Raw genomic sequence first — 19,688 nt, 5'->3', positions numbered from 1 at the left:
AATGTCTGCTGGTGTCCAACACACTTGTCTAACCCCCCAGAATCTGTGTTATTTGTGAGTCAGTTATGTCAGAGCTGAAGCCTGACCTTGGAGGCAGTGTCCTCACCATCTGACCACAAGGTCTGCATGGTTTGCAGAGGCAAATAACTGCTTAGCCAGGTGTCTTCATCATGGTGTCCCCCTGCCTCTCTGAGAGCTGTAGGATTTCACCAGATACCTCACCCCTCCACTCTCCCATTAGAGTGGCAAATACTTGAAATCAGAAGGTTGCATTCTTTCCAATGTGCATCGAGGTGCAAGCAGAAATTCAGTGACATGCCCAGAATCACCAATTCAGAGAATATGTGCACATTGCACAGAGCTACTTTGCACAGGATGGAGCCTGATAAAAACTGATTTTTATCAGCCCCCCCCAAGTTCATACTCTTCACACATACAATGCTCTTGTGAAGCATCTAGTAGCTGTTGTGACAGAGGCTCAGGACCTACTGCTTATAGGTTTCACAAGGCAGCCTGGATGCTTACCTTGAGAAGGAACCATCTATAAAGCCCTTATTTGCAGCTCCTTTTTCTGCACCGGCATTTCCTCTTTTGGGTAAGTCTTTCTGCTTTACGTCTGTAGACTCGTACTCTCTCCTGGAATGAATGGGCCTAAAATTATGTTAATCTTTCCCTCTTTGCCAAGGAGGTGGAGAGCAGCGTGCCTCACTCACGCCTGTAGGGTTTTGAGCATGCCTCTGGGATGAAGGACTCAGATTCAGCTCTGTTTTCCTCAGCTTGGAGCAGGAGCACTGGGTTCACAAGGCAGCCCAAAGGCACAGAAACCTGCCCAATAAGGGCCAGAGCATGATGGTGCCCACCAAGTCTACCCCTTGCCTCCCAAGCCAGCAGATCTGTTAGAAGAGCTTTTGCTCATGGTTCATGCTAGACTTTAGCACTGGTTGCTGCAGTCCCTGCCTAGCTCAAAACCAAGCTAAGAGTCTTTTTGCCTCATCTGCACAGACTGGCTTAAAGAATTAGTGCTCACGTTGTCACAGTGTGCCCCTGCTATCTATGGGTTCCAGTCTGAGTGCTATTCCCCTCTCCCAGTCAGGAGTCCACTGTTTAATAGGGGCTGCCTGCCATGTCCTATTGGAAGTGCATCCTGAGATATTTACTCATAAACTGAGTAAGCATAAACAGAGCCTGACACAAGGATGCATCCCAGTTACAGGCTGTCGGAGACGGCCATTTGTGTAGGCTTAAATTCACATTCATAACAGTGTAAATATTTAAATAAATACCCTTTGTTTATAGAAGTCATGCATCTGTTGAGAGGTAGGAGAAAAGTCTTAATCATTTTTTTTCCCATTTCAGGTCTCAGAACATCACGTGCCATCCACACATCAGGACAATGAATGAGTCCAACAGCTGCAGTGTAACAGATGTAGAAGTGAATCGCCACGTTCGTCTCACTGAGTTTGCTCTGTATATCCTCATTTTCTCTTTTGGAGCAATATTTAATGCCCTTGCCCTGTGGGTGTTCTTCTGCAAAATAAAGAAGTGGACAGAAACCAGGGTGTACGCAATCAATTTAGTTTTTGCTGACTGCTTCATCATCTGCATCTTGCCTTTCATGGCTTATTTGATCTGGAATAAGTCAGTCCGAGATGAACTCTGCCAGTTTATAGAGGCAATGTATTTTATCAACATGGTAGTGAGCATCTACATTGTTTCATTTATCTCCATTGATCGATATATTGCCATAAAGTACCCCCTGAAAGCTAGGACCTGCAGGTCTCCATCAAAAGCTGCCCTTCTCTGTGGGCTTCTGTGGATCTCTGTTATAATTGGTGCAACCTTAAGATTTCAAAAGAGACATGCTGCTTTCTGTTTTCAGAAGGATGCCACCATACCCACTGCTCAGACCCTGCTTTCCATTTTCTTCGTTTTCACTCTTCCATTAGCAACCTTGACCTTTTGTTCCATAGAAATCATCAGGAACCTTAAGAGACAGCTGAAGACAAATTCACTGGAAGAGAAATTAATCCAGAAAGCTCTTTACATTATTTATGCAAATCTGATTGTGTTTCTAATATGTTTTCTGCCAGCCTACCTTGGGATACTTTTCAGGTTCATAATGGAGTATATTGGACCTAGCTGTTTCCTGATCCAGGTCATGATGAACTTCTTTGCCCTGACGAGGTGCATTGCCACGTCCAACTGCTGCCTGGATAGCGTCTGCTACTACTTCGTGACCAAGGAATTCCAAGAAGCCATTCTGCAGCCCAAATCCAGCACTGAGAAAACAAATCAAACCCAATCCTTGCAGATAAACACTTGCTAAAGGAAAGGAAGAATACAAACCAAACCACCACCACCACCAAAAAAATGCAATGCCAAGAGAAGGTACAGCTTCAGTGTTACTGGGATAACCCAGTAACACCAGATTACCCCTTTCATTCCAGGGACAGCTTTGTTATGTCTGTCATTACCAAGTTAATTGTAATTTTTATTCTACGTGTCTATTAAACAAATAAGTTGTTTCATACAGAGGTGTAAAAGCAAGTGTGTGATGGCTGTTCAGTAACATGGCTTCCTTCTAGCACCTAGCTGTTACTCTTACAGGAAGACAGGTGACCAAGTATATCACCCTATTTTATTTCATTTTGCAGCTAAAGACAACTTAACCTCATTGCCAGCACAGTATAATACATAGTGCTTTACCCCTCTGCGTATTTCAGATTGTTTGCATTATTAGAATAGGCCAATTTATTTTTAACACATTGCTTTGGTGGGCTGAGGGCATTCAGGTGGTACCACCGTATTCCTAAGTGCATGCACCTACAAAACAGCCCAGACTCCGCTGACTGCTCATCTCCTCCAGGCTGACTGGTCAGATAGATGTGCAGCAACACTTTAAGCCATGGCCACTGCCATAAAGGCACAGAGCACAGGAGATCTCAGACTGGGGTTCTCCTGCTGGCTCCCCTCCTGAGACCCAGCCCTACAGTGGCTGTCCCTGGGGGGCTGCTGCTCCCCACCGTTGAGGAGAAAGGGGCCCTTTGAGCCCTGCCTGGACCCTCACCACCCAGGCACCGCTTTTCCCTGGGCCTGTGTTGTGGTACCAGGCTGGTCCCCAGGTCCCTGGCAGGGGGTCACAGCTGTGTCCAGGTTTCTGCAGCCTACCCACGCTGTCACCTCTGAAGTTCCTGTGGGTGAAATGTGTTTGTCCTGTGAGTCAGCAGCATAGAAAAGTCAGTGGGGAGCATAGGGAGGGGGATGATCCCCGGTATGTTGCTTAAATGCTGCCTAGGACTGGGATTTTTTCTTTCTAAATACTTGAAAACATCTCTAACCCTGCCTCCACGTGCTGCCCAGGCAGTGCCTTATGAGAGCTTGCAGAGCACCAGGAGACTGTGTGAAGGAGTCAGGTTGTGTCCTGAGCCTTCCCTGCCTGTTTGCACATTTTCCCCATGGCCTTCAGGGAGCCTGCAGCTGCTGGTAAAACTGCTGCTACTGGCACCTTTGGGACCACAAGCTCAGGTGACACAACTGCATGGGACAAATCCTGGGGCACCAGAGTCTGTCCCTGGGTAAGCAGGGCTGTGCTGGCCACTGGAGGAGCTGCCCTCGCTTTGGCTGCCCCAAGGCCGGGTGCTGGCATGTGTTCGCTCAGGTACTCGACATTTTGGGGGAAGATGCCCTGTAATGCATCGCTACCAACCTGACAGTCAGGAGGGAGGTGGGCTGGAGGTGAGGGGCGTTCACTGTGCCTGTTGCATCCTGAGCAGGCACACAGGTGGTGCAGGTGAATGGATTTGAGAGTCAGACCTTCCCTGCAGGACCGACGGATGCTAAAGGCCATCACAAAGACTGTAAAAATACCCCAGGGATGTTATTAAACATGTTTCCAAAGGTCATGACACCTTCCTCACACCTACAGTTCACTCTCCTCTCGCTTGCCTGTGTCTTGGTGTGGGCTGTCACTACTGGCAGGGGCTTTCCCATGACACCAATACGCAGCATTTAGAATCAGTGGGCAAAGGACCAGCCTGTCACACCTGCCCCCCATCATGCAAAGAAACCAAAGAGAAGCACACTCGGACCCTCACCCTGGGCCCACCACCACGGCTGCACAAGCACCAACATGCCCCCCCCCCACCTCCAAAAAGCTGCTGCCCCCTGTGCTGCCGGCCCAGGGGTCGCTCCACAGCCTCACTAGAGGCTGCACGGGATGCTGGGCTCCCGGGGGGTCCTTTTGCTGCCAGAAGGGCAATTTGCAACCATTACGGGTTTGATTTTAAAAAGGATTTGTTTTCCCACAACTGAAAATATTAAATTTTAATTACTTGGGGGGAGGGGGGGGGGAAGGGCGTAGGCTGGGTGCAAAACCAATGGTGAAGCATTGAGCAGATGCGAGAGGAACAACAGAGGGCACCAGAGATTTGACTGTCCCGAAGAGGAGGTAATAAATGAAGCACTTTTGGGGAACAAGAGTTCATTGCTGTGTTTCAGCTCTTCTGAGCTGTTGTCAGCAGCTTCCTGGGTGGTCGTGCCCTGCGCAGAGCGTCATCCTGCACCCATAGCCGCGGCAGATCTCCTGTGCCACTGCGACCTTCCCAAGGACCAAACCAAGCAGGCAGCCCCACAAGAAGCAGGTAACTTTTCATTCTTCCTGCACAGGTGTGTGGCAGTGTGCTCTGTTTCCTCAGTTCTTGAATGAAGCGCTACCCAGGGCTGTCCTTGTTATCATACATTGGCACACAGGTGCCTCGGCTTCCTCCTGCCTTCATAGACGTGCTTTGCTGTTTGGCACACACTTGTGCTATTCAGGGAGGTTTCCATCCCTTGCTGTGGTCTTGTACCAGTGCTTCTCACCATGCACCTGCTGCAAGCATAGGGACACTGCTCCAGGCACACCGAAGCATGAGACCTGGGAGATTGTCGCAGGCTCAGCAGGCTCGTGAGGGATTTGAGGGGCTCAGCTGCTACTCGGGGCAGCTCTGTGCACGCAGAGAGTGGTTTTTCCACTGCAGGGTGGTCGCAGTAGGCTGGCAGGGAACAGCTGGAGGGTATGTGGTAGGACCTGGGAAGCTGGCAGCTCAGGAGAGCCAGGACAGTGGTTGCATGGTAGTCCCTCCATAAATTCCACCCTGAAAATTGCAATGTCCCGGTATTTCTGTAATGCCACGGCAGCTCTGGTGCTCGGGCAGGTGCTGAGCCCTTTGCTGGATCTGGCTCCCAGTCACAGATACTAAAAACATTTCACTTAGTTCATGCAGTCATACACTTGGTCTGCAGTTTAGATACTAAGATTCAGAAAGCGCTGACTTATAAGGCAATGTATTTACAAGAGATGATAGGAATCTGTGTGTTTTCTTTCCCTGCCTCACTGTATGCTCTTTCTTACAAGCTGCAAACTGAGTCTGATTCATCCTCCACGGCAGCCTTGCTGCTAGCAGCTGCCCTGCAGTATTTAAAGGAATACCAGGAGATGATAGTCTTGGATTCGTGTCTTTTGCTCTGGTAGCATTTTGGCTTCCTATTCTGAAGGTTGAGATCAGACAGGTGTGCTCATTTTCCTTTCTGTCTTTTGAGACCAGCTGGCTACCTGCCGGGGCTGGCAGTGCCCGTGGGGGGCCATTCCTCCCTGCTGCCCCCAGGAGGAGCAGCCGGGTGCTGGGGGCCATCCCCAGGAACAAAGCCACCAGGGCTATGCCACGGCCAGAGGGGCTCGAGTCCTGTGTGGGTCTGTGGGCCTGACAAGATCCACCGAGCCCATGGGGTGGCTTTGGCAGCAAGGCAAGGGTCTTGGAAAGCGAAAGGGGAATGTTGCCCAGCTCTGCTGTGAGCTGCCTTAGTGCAAGAGAGACAGTAGTTCTCCAATAGGGACTACGAAATTGTCAGCCTGCTTTGGAGACTCTCTGCTGTTGCCAAAACCCTGAAAGGAAGCTGGAGGGAGGGCAAGCCAGGCCTGAGGTCAGAGACAGGCTGCCACCCCACAGCAATTGTAGGAGGGGTTTCCCTCTGCAGTTTTGTGTCAGCTGGTGGAGAACAGCGCTGCTTTGGTGGCTGAGGGTCTGCCCATGCACCCTCTCCAGACACCCCTGTGTGGTGTGTGCAGGGCCTTGGGGCGTGCTGCATGGCACCTCGTCCCGCCAACAGCCCCCGCGCGTGGGGCAGGGGGGCGAGGAGCCGCAGGGTCATGAGCGAGGGCACTGCAGCGGGACCCGTCCCCGAGCTCGGTCTCTCACCTGCACCCTTCTCTTGCAGGGACAGCCCACCATGGAGAACTGCACTGATATAAACAGCACGCTGCAGAACGGTATTTTGCTGTTTCAGCTGATCGTCTACATCCCAGTCCTCTCCTTTGGGTTCCTGCTGAACACAGTCGCCTTCTGGGTCTTCTGCTGCAAACTCAAGAGCTGGACTGAGACCAGGGTGTACATGATCAACCTCATGGTCACAGACTGTTTCCTGCTCTTTGCCCTGCCTTTCATGATATATTTTACCAAGAACAAACATCCCATAGACGACTTGTGTTTTGCTGTACAGATGATATATTTTACAAACAGGCCTATGAGCATCTACATCATCATGCTGATCGCAATCGATCGATACATTGCAATCATATTTCCTCTAAAAGCAAAAAGTCTTCGATCCCCACTGAAATCAGCTTCTGTCTGTGGGTGTCTTTGGATAATACAGATAATTTATTCCTACTCCCAGCAAAAATTTCAAGAAAGTAAAGAAAAGTTTTGCCTTCAGAGACATTCTACTGAACCTAAGTATTTAACGTTATTCACCATTTCCTTTGGATATTTTATTCCTCTAGTGATTATAATTTTTTGTTCAGTAAAAGTCATCAAATGTCTCAAAAAGAAGATGGCCAGCAGCTTTCATGACACAATGTTAATCCAGAAAGCGCTCCACATTGTTTCTGTGAATTTGTGTGTGTTCACCGTATGTTTTTCACCTGTCTACATCACACTGCTCCTGCGGTTCATAGCAGAGGTTGCTAAAGCTTGTTCTCTGCTCTCAAAACTTAGAGTCTCTATTCTGATCTTTTCATGCTTAGCAAATATCAACTGCTGCTTGGATGCATTTTGCTATTACTTTGCAGCCAAGGAATTTAAGGAATTTTCCTCTCTGCTCCCCACTTGTATATTGAAGAGGTCTAAAGTGAATCAAAGCCAAGAGTCACAGCAACCCACTGAGGAAGTTACGTTATAAAAAAAGGTTTAGTGCACCATAAATGTCAGGAGCCACAGTGCTGCTGAAGTTTTGAGGGAATGGGGCTACCTACAGTATTTGCAATCCTGGGTATAGGCATACCTGCAAAAAGGGGTCTCCTAGTCAAGAGGGAGCTCCACATGGTATGGAGAACAGATGATAAGGCCATTGTTTTGGCCACGTGCTTATTTGTACATATCTTGCAGCTAAACATAAGAAACTTAGCACCTTTACAGCAATGCATAAAACAACTTCTACTACTGTAATTTTTGGTCACTGAGGAAAAAAAAAAAAAGGAAAAGCCACTGTAATACAATGTCAAGTCTAATATACCTGTGTCACTCACATCAAAGAAGTTATCTGTGCAGTGGTAGTTTCCCGCCTAGCTATAAAACGTCAACGCCTAGAGCTATGACCAGGATGCAACTATCACTGTGCGTGGGGTAAACCGCAGGAGTCAGGTAGTGGCATGACACTATCGTCCTATTCCTGCCATGTAACACTTTTATTAGCTTACAGCAACACCTTGATATTTGTAAGACAAAAATCATTGTGGGTATAAATAAAGCTATTACTGCAAAGTATTGTGGGCCACATAACAGACCCTTAGGAGCATAACATAGCATGTGTATATCAAGTATAAAGCTGTGAAGACCTCATGTCACTTAAATGACTTCCATAAGCCCTGGTGAAGGCTTTCTGCCATGTTTCAAAAGGGTCAAATCTTTAATGAGTGTCCTGTCTGGTTAGAGGTGAGCATAGAATCATAGGATCATTTACGTAATGAAAGGGGAAAAGACCATTAAGACAATCAAGTCCAACCGTCGTGTAACACTACCAAGTCCACCACTAAACCATATCCATAAGTGCCACATCCACGTGTCTCTTACATACCTCCAGGGATGGCATCTCCCTGGACAGCCCATTTCAATGCTTAACCACCATTTCCATGAAGAAACTTTCCTTACGCCCAATCTAAACCTCTCCTGGTGCAACTTGAGTCTGCTTCCTTGCATCCTATCACTTGTCACCTGAGGAAGAGCCTGACATACACCTCGCTGCAACTCCCTTTCCGGTAGTTATAGCATGCGATGAGGTCTCCCCTCAGCCTCCTCTTCAGCAGTCTAAACAACCCAAGTTTCCCCTGTCACTCCTTCTATGCCTTGTTTTCTAGTCCCTTCAACAGCTTCACTGCTCCTCTCTGAACACGTTCCGGGAGCTCAATGTCCTTCTTGTCATGAGAGGCCCAGAACTGAACATAGTTCTTGAGGTCTGAGCTCACCAGTGCCAAGTGCTTTGCTGAACTTTTTGTAAAATCTAAAGTGCTCCGAGGCTTATAACTAGGCAGTGTACTTGTTGGTACAAACAGTAAATATTCTTTTGCTAGAAGAAAAACAAAACAGAAGTAGTGGAAAAAGTGTGCAAACTGCTCTTACTCTGTAAGTGATGTCCGCTAAAGTCAGCAAGAGCCCTTTGCATCAGGCCTCACAGGGAAAGGCCTCCTGACTTCAGCTGTGGATTTTCTACTTGTTATCATAGTTTCATATGTTGCTTTTGTAAGTGAGTTGGACCCAGCAAGACCACACAGCCTTTAAACAAATTTTAAAATGTCTTTGAAAAACACAGGGGTCCGCATGCATTCCTGCATTACTGTCTCATTCCTAAAAGGTTACCACCCCTAGCAATGCCTAGGAAAGGGGCCAAGTTGGAAGTGAAGGGCCTGGTGGATCCAGCTGGAGGCAGTGCTGAGGGAAGAAGAGGTGGATGCAGCTGGGAAATCTGAGCTGGCTCTGACCCTACCGTGTGCAGGTCCAGCCAGGACCGTCCTCACCTCCTGTCTGCACAACTGATGGTTCTCAACTCACCCAGACCCTCCTATCCGTAGCCACTAATTCTGACACCCGCACACTGCACCTGAGTACCACTCACTCAGGATCCTGTGGTTTTGCAGGTTACAGCACCCGCAAGGCTTCTCAATTTTTATTTTTTTTTTGGAATCAACCCTCCCTAAACATCCATGGGACAAGGTATTTGAAGGTAAAGGAGCCCTAGACAGTTGGTTAGTATTCAAGGACTGCTTCTTCCAAGCTCAAGATCAGAGTATCCCAACAGGTAGGAAGTCAAGAAAGAGAGCCAGGAGACCTGCATGGTTAAACAGGGAACTGCTGGGCAAACTCAAGTGGAAGAGAGTCTACAGATTATGGAAGGAGGGGCTGGCCACTTGGGAGGAATGTAAGGCTGTTGTCAGAGGATGTAGGGAGGCAACTAGGAAAGCTAAGGCCTCCCTAGAATTAAACCTTGTGAGAGGAGTGAAAGAAAAACAGAAAGGGCTTCTTCAAATACACTGCAGATAAAACTAACACTAGAGGCAATGTAGGCCCACTGATGAACGAGGTGGGTGCCCTGGTGACAGAAGAGAAGGCGGAGTTACTGAATGCCTTCTTTGTCTATAATGCTGGAGGCTCTCCCGAGGAGCCCTGTACCCCTGAGGCCCTGGAGGAAGTTGGAATAAAGGAGGAGTTTGCCTCAGCGGATGAGGACTGGGTTAAGGACTGGTTAAGCAAGCTGGACATCCATAAATCCATGAGTCCCAATAGGACACACCTGCAGGTGCTGAGGGAGCTGGAAGAAGTCATTGCTAGGCCACTCTCCATCATCTTTGGTAAGTCATGGGCATCAGGAGAGGTGCCTGAGGACTGGAGGAAAGCAAATGTCACTCCAGTCTTCAAAAAGGGCAAGAAGGAAGACCCAGGTAACTACAGACCGGTCAGGCTCACCTCCATGCCTGGAAAGGTGATGGAAAAACTTATCCTTGGCGTTGTTTGTAGGCGTATCAAGGATAAAAGGGTCAATAGGGGCAGTCAACATGGCTTCACCAAGGGGAAGTCATGCTTGACCAACCTGATAACCTTTTATGAAGACATAACCAGGTGGATAGATGATGGAAAGGCAGTGGACGTGGCCTATCTTGATTTCAGTAAAGCATTTGACACTGTCTCCCACAGCATCCTTGCAGCTAAACTGAGGAAGTGTGGTCTGGTTGATTGGGTAGCGAGGTGGACTGAGAACTGGCTGAAGGAGGAAAGGCTGAGGGAGCTGGCTCTCTTTAGCTTGGAGAAGAGGAGACTGAGGGGTGACCTTATAAACATTTATAAATGTGTAAAGGGTGGGTGTCAGGAGGACGGAGCCAGGCTCTTCTCAGTGACATCCAATGATAGGACAAGGAGCAATGGGTACAAGCTGGAACTCGCAGGAGGTTCTGCTTAAATGTGAGATGAAACTTCTTCATGGTGAGGGTGACAGAGCACTGGAACAGGCTGCCCAGGGGGGCTGTGGAGTCTCCTTCTCTGGAGACATTCAAAACCCACCTGGACGCGTTCCTGCGTGACCTGATCTAGGTGTTCCTGCTCCAGCAGGAGGATTGGACTAGATGATCTGTCATGTTCCCTTCCAATCCCTACCGTTCTGTGATTCTGTAAATTCTTGTATCCTCTGCAGGTGCAGGAACCGAGGTACATACACTGTTATTTCAGGCTAAAAGCTACTGCCTTCTGCTTACATTTAAACCTTCAGACGCAAGCTTTGCCTGGCAGCCTCCAAGGGACACCTGCAAGCACCGAGTCAGTCGGGAAGCACCGGCTTTGCCGTGCCCTCCCTGCAGCATCTGCACAGAGATGCACAGGCTGAGCCTTTGGGTGCTGATGCTGCAGGAGGGGCCACAGCACAGAGCCCCCCGTGAGCGCACTATCTGCCGCGGCTCAGTTCCTGTGCGGCTCTAAGGAAGGGGAAAGGGGAAACAGGCTCAACAGCCAGGGTCAGTCATGCCGTGGGGCCAATGCTGTTAACCTAACGCTGCTATTTCGCAGGCTTTCCATGCTAAAAATAGGACCCATGTGCTCTGCTCCCAAACCCATAGTTTCATCTTGGTCAAGATCTGTTGTCGCAACATTGCGTCTTCCTGTGAGAAAGTGAGAGAAGAAAACACACCAGATGAGGCTCTGCGGGGCAGGGTGAGGCAGTGCCCTGTGTCTCTCTGCCCATGAGGAGGGGGCGCCAGTTCCTCCCTCACCTCTCCTGAGGCCCTGTCCCACCACCACGTGCCAGCAGCGGGAGGCAGAGAACTCCAAGACCTTCCCTTGCCAGGGAGGGAGGCAAGAGCCCCTCCAACCTGGGCTGTCCTGGGGGGCTTTCCCGTGCTCACTGATAGACATGGACAGCTCCATGGGAAGGGCTTTGTTTGGCTGGGAGTCAGCTTCAAGCAGGACATCAGGCAGAGCTTACAAGGGACGGAAGACTGATTGTGCAGTACAGAAATAATTCTTAGAGTTCAAGAAGTGAAAAGATCACATAGCTCTTAGCAAGAATCAGGCTGATGGATATTGAAACTGCAGACATTCTCACCTTAAATATAAAAAGCTTCCTACACACACAAATTGCAAGAAAAGAAGTGAAATCACCTAGTACTGCTGCTAATAAATACAACAAAGCTGTCCAGGTACAACCTAAAATCTACCTGGCTACTTTGTCACAGCTTTCTGTAAAGACGAGGAACCCAAGAAGTCCAGAATTTTGAAGAAGTTGGCACATGAAATCTCACAGCAGAAACAAGGCTTTCGAATAAGTCAGCCAAAATAGGGTCTGAGCGCAGGGACTAGCAAACGTGGTCCCTTCTCTAGGAGGGGGCAGGCTAGGAAGGATCTAGCCAGTAGCAGCTGTGCTATGCTCAGACCTGAAAACTGCAGTTTCACATGTCTGAATAACAACATAATGGCAAAAGTGACTAGTGCTTCACCTTGGAGGAGTGTTTTGCCCCACTGGCTTCTTTCAGTAAGAAAACCCCTTTCCCAGCCAAGGCCTGGTAGGCTGGTGTCAGTAAACATCCCTGGGGAGCACTGTGTGAGCTGCAATGCATTTCATCCTGGCACTGCTACTCAGCGATGCTGTAAGCCCCCAGACCTCCCTGCTGGAGGGCTGCCAGCGAGGAAGTGAGAAAACAGCACGAGCGTCATCGGTGCCGTGCCACGCAGTGACAGCTCACGGGGCTGAGGCAGGCTGAGAGCTGTGGAGGCAGGAGAAAATGCCAGGCGAGCACATCGGGTTGTGGCAGAAGTGGTAACACCTGCAGGGGGACGGAGGAAGGGCTCTGTGAGCAGCCATGGGTGCCTAGAGGCTGGCTGATGGGCGGCCAGGGCACGGGACAGATAACTGCAAGGATCCTGACCCGGCGGTGTTCAGGAACCACCAGGAGACATGTGAGGTCTCTGCAGATCTCACTTTGTCGTAGCTTTGCCTACCAGTAGCTGATGATGAATTGCTGTGCCATATCCTGGTGAACTGGCGCATCATGGCCACCTGCTTTGTGCCTGCTGACACAGTCCCTGCCTTGAAGCCTCTCGGGGCTGGCGATAGAAGTAGCTGCCCTTGCCTGGTGTAGGGTGACCGCAGCACTGAGCTGTGAATGGGAAGCGTGGTGCTGGAGGGATGCTATGATCTGAGCGACCTCCAGGGTTGATTTCGATTACCTGTGGTTAATACTGGTAGTGATTGCCTTGCCATAGACCGTAGGAGTGTGCATCATCCTCAAACGCTGTCCGAAAAAAATAAGTGGTTTCTGTACATTGCTGAAACTATCAAAACTCAGGAACTGGATCACTTTGAAAACAACAGTACTAACAAAGGTCATGACATGGAAATGATGGTGGTTAGGGATCAAAGAGCTGGGTGTACTAAGAGGTCAGCAACTACCTATAAGCATTCTCCAAGGGGAAGCCACAAGAAAGGCAAGAGAAACCTGGAAACCTTAGGAGAGGCATTTAGCCAAGCTCCATGCTGCCTGTACATCGGCAAGGAGTTAATCTCAAAGGCTGGGTTGTAGAGTGCAGACTGACAGTGCACAAATACCCCCAGAAGTTGCTCTTAGACCTGGAAGCAGATCCTAAGATCTTAGAACCAGAAAGCTGGAAGCGTTTGCTCAAGACAGCTGGTACCAAGAGCAGGACCTTTGAACTTGCTGAACAAGAGCTCAGATTAGCTTTTCTTGCAGGTGGAGTTGCAATAGGATGGCCATCGAGGAGCCCCTGGCCAGCAGGCACCTGCACCCCAGGGTAGACACAAATTCGGCAGGTCACAAGGTCACGGTGCCACGTTCTCTCAGAATTGCTGGCTGAGGAGGACTATGGGAGACGAGACCATGATTCAGACTGAAACCGAGTTATGAAAAACTGTCTGCAAACCACAGCCCTCACCTCTCCAACAGCTCTGCGAATGGGACCAGGGCCAGCCGAGGCTGCTCTGTCCTGGGGCTCAGCACAGTGACAGCGGATGGCAGTCCCGATGGCAGAGAGACGACCTCAGGGATCCTCCAGGACATTTCCCCTCCAAGTGGGTGAGGAAGGCCGATGGGCATCGCCCAGTGAGACGTCGGGCACTGAATGAACCCAAGAAGAACCCAAAGCCACTCCATCACCAGAAGAACTGCTGTGGAGCCACATGGCAGACAGGCTCCTCAATCAACAGGGGGTGGTACAAGCCATGGCAGTGGCAACAAGAGGAAGCTCAGCCCTGGGGAAATGCGTTGAAGAGGGGCGGGGGTGCTTCCTCCACCAGCCGTGCTGCTGCCACAGCCACCAGCGAGTGGTCATCGCAGAGCACCTTGCTGGTCCCATGCCAGGAGCACTGCTGCAAGGGCTCATCGCACCTGCAGGCCACCCCGCAACGGGTCAGGAGGAGCAGTCAACCTCTCCGAGGACAGTGAGCAAGCAGGTAAATTCCTCCTGGCTATTTGCTGACACAGTTATTCGAGCACTTCAAAAGGCATTGCCTATCCCTATCCATGGTGGGACACCTAAATGGTGGCAGAGAAACTGAAAGAGGGCTAGACACTGTGTATTTTCAAAGGCTCCTTTTGATATTGGCCACAATAGACGTGCTTTGGATGATTAAGGGCAGTCTTAGCCTTTGCTCAAAACTCATTCCTTGCATCCAAAACACAGGGCTGCTGCAGGTATCAGCTGTAGCCCATTGCCTCACCTCTGAAGTGGAGGTCTCACAGCAATATCACTCGGCAGCATGATTGATTTTCAAAGCTGGTCAAGAGATGCAGCTCTTGTAGATGCTGCACCACTGCCCTGGAGATTTTTAACCCAGGATATTTTTGAGCCCCAAGAATCTGCGCACATGGAGCCAGGTTTCCCTCGCAGGAAACTCCACAGACATCGCAGAACTCCCATGTTTTTTCCGACCGTGAAGGGTCACAGCCAGAATATACTCCTGCATTAACTCTGCAGCAGGCGGGTCAAACAGCCCTTACACGCTGGGTGAAGAAAACACCCAGCAGACCAGATACGTACAGCTCACTACTTTATTTCACATGGCTGCTGATCACAACTCTCGCTGTGTATTTTTTTTTTCCCCTTGGAATTTGGCAGATTGCTCTAACGCTTCTGAGATTAAGACCGATTTGCACAGTCCTTAAAAAGCAGCATGCAGCCCATGGCACTCTGCTTCTTCCTGCAGGCTACTAAATGTTACCACTGAATAAAGGATGCAGTGGCAGCTGAAGTAATAAGAGATGTACTAATAATTAGCTCTTACCACTAATAAGAAGTGATGACAGCTCAGGACTGAAGGAGAGGACAGTTTTTGGATCCCTTTGCAGCATCTCTTCCAGAGCATTTTGAGTGGTGAGGATGCCAGCTGGCTTCTCATGAGCACCACGATAAGGGGAGGGATAAGACCTGGGTTTAAGCATACCCTTCTCATTAAAAACAGGCTGTAACGGCCCACAGAACTCCCAGCCGCAGGATCCCCCCTTTTCTGGCTGTTCTGAGTCTGGCAAAAACAGAGTCACAAGCATTTTCCAGTGCTACCCTCTGCAAGCAGTTTGCCCTGCACAGGATGCAGAGTCTGCTTTTCTCTCCTCCGTGGCTGAGGTCCCTCTCCTTCTTTATCCCATCGGGTACCCTGCAGACAGTTCTGCTCTGCAGCAGCATCTCCACAGTCTAGTTTTCACTGTGGTAAAGTTCTGAGGCTCATGAAATACTACCCAAATTAATCACCAAGTTAGTCAAGAGTCTAGCATCTAAAAGGTTTAATCTGCTTTTCCAGGAACTGTGCCTCTTAATATCACCACAATGAACCAGAACAGCTGCAGTATCACAGCTTATGAAAACTTTCCGCTTGTCCAGCTGTGTGTTTACATTCCAGTTTTGATTTTGGGCATTTTTCTGAACGTGTTGGCGCTCTGGGTGTTCTGCTGCAAGCTCAACAAGTGGACAGAAACCAAAGTATACATGGTCAACTTGGCTGTGGCCGACTGCTTGCTGCTCTTCACTTTGCCTTTTAAAACATTATCCAATTTCCAACAGATGAAGGTAGGTAGATGGTGTCTGATTCTGGAAAGTGGCTATTTCATAAACCGCTTAATGAGCATCGGTATCATCACTGTCGTGGCAGCCGACCGGTACCTTGCCATCAAGTACCCTTTGAAAGCCAAAGCGCTGAGGTCACCCCTGCAGGCATCTTTTGCATCTGGATTTCTTTGGATAGTCTTCATCTCTGTGATTTTCCTTATTAAAATGATAGAGAATCGAGAGCAAGATGAACTTTGTTTCGAAAAATCCTCTGTTAAGCCCTCAGTAATCAGTCTGTGTGTTATTATTGGAGGGTTTTTCATACCACTGATCATTGTGATTTATTGCTCCATACAAGTCATTGCAGAACTCTTGAAAAAGAAGAATGAAAACTGTCACGAGAAAAAGCTCATCAGGAAGGCTGTCTACATTGTGACTGCAAACATGGCAGTGTTCATCATATGCTTTTTGCCTCTTTACCTTGGACATCTCCTTCGCTTTATAATGGACTCCATCAGCTCCAGCTGCCCTGCGATACAGAGGGTTAACAACTTTGTTCACCTTGCCTCGGTCCTTGCAAACACAAACTGCTGCCTCGATGCTATTTGTTACTACTTTGTAAACAAGGAATTTAAGGAAGCATCTCCCAAGCTAGTGAGGTCCAAATCTGAATCCACTGAAGATGCTGAAATTCAGCTTCCCATGCATTAGAGTAAAATGTACGCGGCACACATTTTTGGCAACTCCATATGCAACTGGGACTCGATAAAAGGCTCAATATTAACACTGAAAGTGCTGAAACTTTTCTTTGTATGTGAGTGTGATGGAGGAACTTTCTGCTAATGGGAAGGATTCAGATAAATGAAAATCGGCCCTGATTCAGACAACCACAGCAGCCCATATCATGATGCAACAATCTAGATTGCCACTACAATTCTCTGTCATATGCAAATTTGAGTAAAATGGTAGACTTCTACTGCAAAAACTTGAATTTTCCCCGAAAACCCCGAACAAGTACAGACAATGGTAAAAGTTTCTTCTGTCCATCCCTCTGCCTAGGGCCGGCTTTTATGCAGTTGTGACAAAGAAACAGATTTTTTCAAGTATCAGAAAACCAAACGAACCCAAAGTGAAACAACTGCAGAAAAAGGTGGATGTTTTTATGTAACAGGTGTCTTTTCTTAGTAATAAATGCAAAATCACAGTAGCAGAGGCACATTCAGCCTGCTTTGGTCAAGTTTACAGCATAATTCAGACTACACAACAGCTACAAAATGATCATCAATTACAAGCAGAGGTCAGAAGAAACTGCAATTACTTGTACTGGGGGAAAAGCTTCACATTGAGTGCATTTGAGTCAAATGACGTTAAAACTACTATCCAAAGAGCTGGAGTGGCTGGGTGGGAACAAGGACACTGTAAATTGAGTCTGTTCAACATTATAATGCAAATAATTGTCTAAAGAAAGTAGCAACACGTTTTTCCAAAGTATCCAATGTAAATAAAATTGTGTTACCGGCACAGAGCACCATCTCTTAATGAGTTAAATGGAAACAGTGGGGATCTAGTGGTTATGGGATCTGCTTGGTCCCCAAGGAGGGAGCTCATTGCCTGTGCTGTCCAAGAAAAGGGCAAGGAGTATGAGCTGCTACGGAGACTGGGATCTTCAGAGGCAGCGCACTGCAGGCCACCCCATAATGCATATACCTGCAAAGAACTGAGTAGGCAAAATGGCTAACCAACCCCCCTGTAACGATGCTCAGACAACACACAGATGTCCCGAGATAGGATGTAGAAACCAGGTGCACACCTCCACCCACATCTCCTGAACGTGGGCCGGGTTCCCAGCTGCCTGTGGGCACTGGGCTGAGCCCTGCTGCCACCGCAGCAGCTTCACAGCCCCACACCCAGCACAGCCTCCACATCTCCTACTCAAGGCACATGCTGAAAGGAGGAACCCCCCCTCAAGGAGAGGCCCTTTTGCAGACAACCGCTGAGCAGAGCCGTCCGTTCACCTGGGCAGTGGCTGCACTGCTGCCCAGCAAAGCCCATGCAGGATGAGATCAAAGCCTTGGCAGCTTCTTGAGGGGGGATGCAGGCTTCTCATTCGGGCAGAAATGGGGAAATCTGCTCTGTCACCACGAAGATCTGTGAGCCATGTCCAGCCTTTGCTCACAGCACAGGAGGGTGGGGGTTTATAAGAGGTTCTGATCACAAAATAGACCTTTTAAGGAGGCTGCTTTCTCACCTCTTCTACCCCCACCTTTTCTTTACAAAGATCAAAGCAGCAACAAACAGCACTGTGCATGCACAGATGGGTATCTTCTCCTGCCCCAGCCCAAGGTGCAGCATGGCCCTGGCAGTGATCACACACTGCTGACCTTGGTGCAGCAGGGCTCAGTCTTTGCCTCGGCTGGACCTGTGTGCTGATGGGCGACATATGCACAGAATACCCCTTTAATTTGATGGACTGTTTCCAAACAAAACTAAACACACCTTTAAGATTTCCACACACCCTGTATGGGATTTGTGTGCAGAGGGAGCAGTGATTTGAAAGATTACCTGATTGCTAGCGTGTCTTTATCTGCACCTTCCGTCCCAGGAACATGAGGTGAAAGCACTGCACAAACCAAACAGCTATTTTAGATGCAGCAAGAAAAAAAAATACTTCTCCTCCAGTAACCGCTAATTACATGGGTGGAGGAGACACAAAGCTGCCTACAAAAAAAGCATTTCCGAGCAGATTCTGCTCACCCATCTTGCTCCAAGTAACACCCCTTCCTCTAGCAGCCACTCACACAGAAAGGCATACCATCAACGTTTGGTCAAAGATGGCCAAATTTCCTAAGCACAGAAACCTCACATCAAAGCCTCTGTGCAGCAGCAAGCCCTCAGGTGCTCTCTGGGGGCTGGAGAGGGAGGAAGTCTCGGAGGGCAGTGGAAGAGATGGCTGGGTTGTGCTGGTGCAGGATGATGCTGAGCAAGGAGCACAGGAATGGTCTTCACCACCACAGGAGGTCTGGTTAGGACCCCTGCCCGCTTCTAACGACTGCCCAGGAGCAGCTGGTTAATGAGGGCAAACAGGACGGAAAGCAGGTCTCAGTATCAAAAAAGATACTGTCCTTTCAAAATAGGAACAAAACCTCTGTTCACTATTTGAGCAGGGGCTATCCAAGTGCAGTAATGGGCCGTCATGGATCTGGTTGTGCTGGGGCTGCAATACCTGGCACAGACACCACGTGCACGATGGAGAAACCCACTCAGGCTCCCCAGACAGAATGCTGGATTGTGCTGTTCTGTTTGCTCACCTTCTTGTGGTTGCATTTTTGTGGTTTTTTGTTTGTTTGTTTGTTTTTTACTTCTCCCTGCCTGGAGTTTTTTGGCTGCCTTAGTAGAACTGTCCTCTAAATCCATAAGCACCTGGCCAAGCTCTCCAACACAGAAGGACTAAGAGACGTATTAAGCAGTGAGGAAGCAGCAGCAATCTGCTATCTCCTGATGCTTCTGGTGAACTCAGCAACCTTCAGGAGATGAGGGGGATGTGAGCACTTGCTGACAAGACACTGATTCCTCCACCATCACCTGGAAATCAGCCAGCCCCACCCCACACAAAGGTAGACCATAACCATAATGGTGGAGCAGGCCTTGCTTGGCTTGCCTTGACCTCTCTGTAAAAACCTGGCTATTTCACCACACCCATCGAGCTTTCAAATATGCGCAGCTTCACCTCCTCAGCCCAAGATGTGCTCTGCCCTATGGACTTGACAGATTTCTCCGGTGCCAAGTCTGGACGCCACCACCCCCGTGCTTTCCAAGCGGTGGGGGCACTGGTGCGAGGCTGGCAGCTTGTGCCACGCACGACCACGTCCTGCCCTCAGGAGGCCGTCCGTGGCGTCCCTCCAGCAGCTGCAGGCAGACGCAAACATCTTGCACTGCCATCTCCTACGTGACATTAATTCCAATTCTACAAACCGGTGACAGAGCTGGACACAGCCAGTTTCATCCCCTTCAGAAGCACTAAAGGAATTGGTTACAAAAAAACAAACAAAAAAAAAACAACCAGTCACCTGAAAGCATGCACGGAGCTATTGCAGTGCACAGGCTGGGACACAGACACAGCGT

At 49.0% G+C, this 19,688-nt stretch overlaps 3 protein-coding genes across 3 annotated transcripts; all 3 read left to right on the top strand.

Moving 5' to 3' along the window:
• Positions 1–1,393: 1,393 nt before the first annotated feature.
• LOC136786273 (G-protein coupled receptor 35-like) lies at positions 1,394–2,556 on the top strand. Its single transcript, XM_013188053.3, has one exon. The coding sequence runs from the start codon at positions 1,394–1,396 to the stop codon at positions 2,324–2,326; it is 933 nt and encodes a 310-aa protein (XP_013043507.1). The 3' UTR covers positions 2,327–2,556.
• A 1,865-nt stretch (positions 2,557–4,421) lies between these two features.
• LOC106040280 (G-protein coupled receptor 35-like) lies at positions 4,422–7,799 on the top strand. Its single transcript, XM_013188047.3, has 2 exons — positions 4,422–4,640; positions 6,256–7,799. Exon 2 carries the CDS (start codon positions 6,268–6,270, stop codon positions 7,213–7,215), a length of 948 nt encoding a protein of 315 aa, XP_013043501.2. The 5' UTR covers positions 4,422–4,640; positions 6,256–6,267; the 3' UTR covers positions 7,216–7,799.
• Positions 7,800–8,821: 1,022 nt separating this feature from the next.
• Positions 8,822–18,103, top strand: LOC106040278 (G-protein coupled receptor 35-like). The gene is made up of 2 exons (XM_013188044.3): positions 8,822–13,977; positions 15,322–18,103. Exon 2 carries the CDS (start codon positions 15,348–15,350, stop codon positions 16,275–16,277), a length of 930 nt encoding a protein of 309 aa, XP_013043498.2. The 5' UTR covers positions 8,822–13,977; positions 15,322–15,347; the 3' UTR covers positions 16,278–18,103.
• Positions 18,104–19,688: the final 1,585 nt, after the last annotated feature.

This window comes from Anser cygnoides, chromosome 9, assembly GCF_040182565.1.
Source record: "Anser cygnoides isolate HZ-2024a breed goose chromosome 9, Taihu_goose_T2T_genome, whole genome shotgun sequence".
NCBI classification, from domain to species: domain Eukaryota; kingdom Metazoa; phylum Chordata; class Aves; order Anseriformes; family Anatidae; genus Anser; species Anser cygnoides.
Note: the sequence above shows the minus strand (reverse complement) of the source record. Positions and strands in the feature narration are given on the sequence as shown.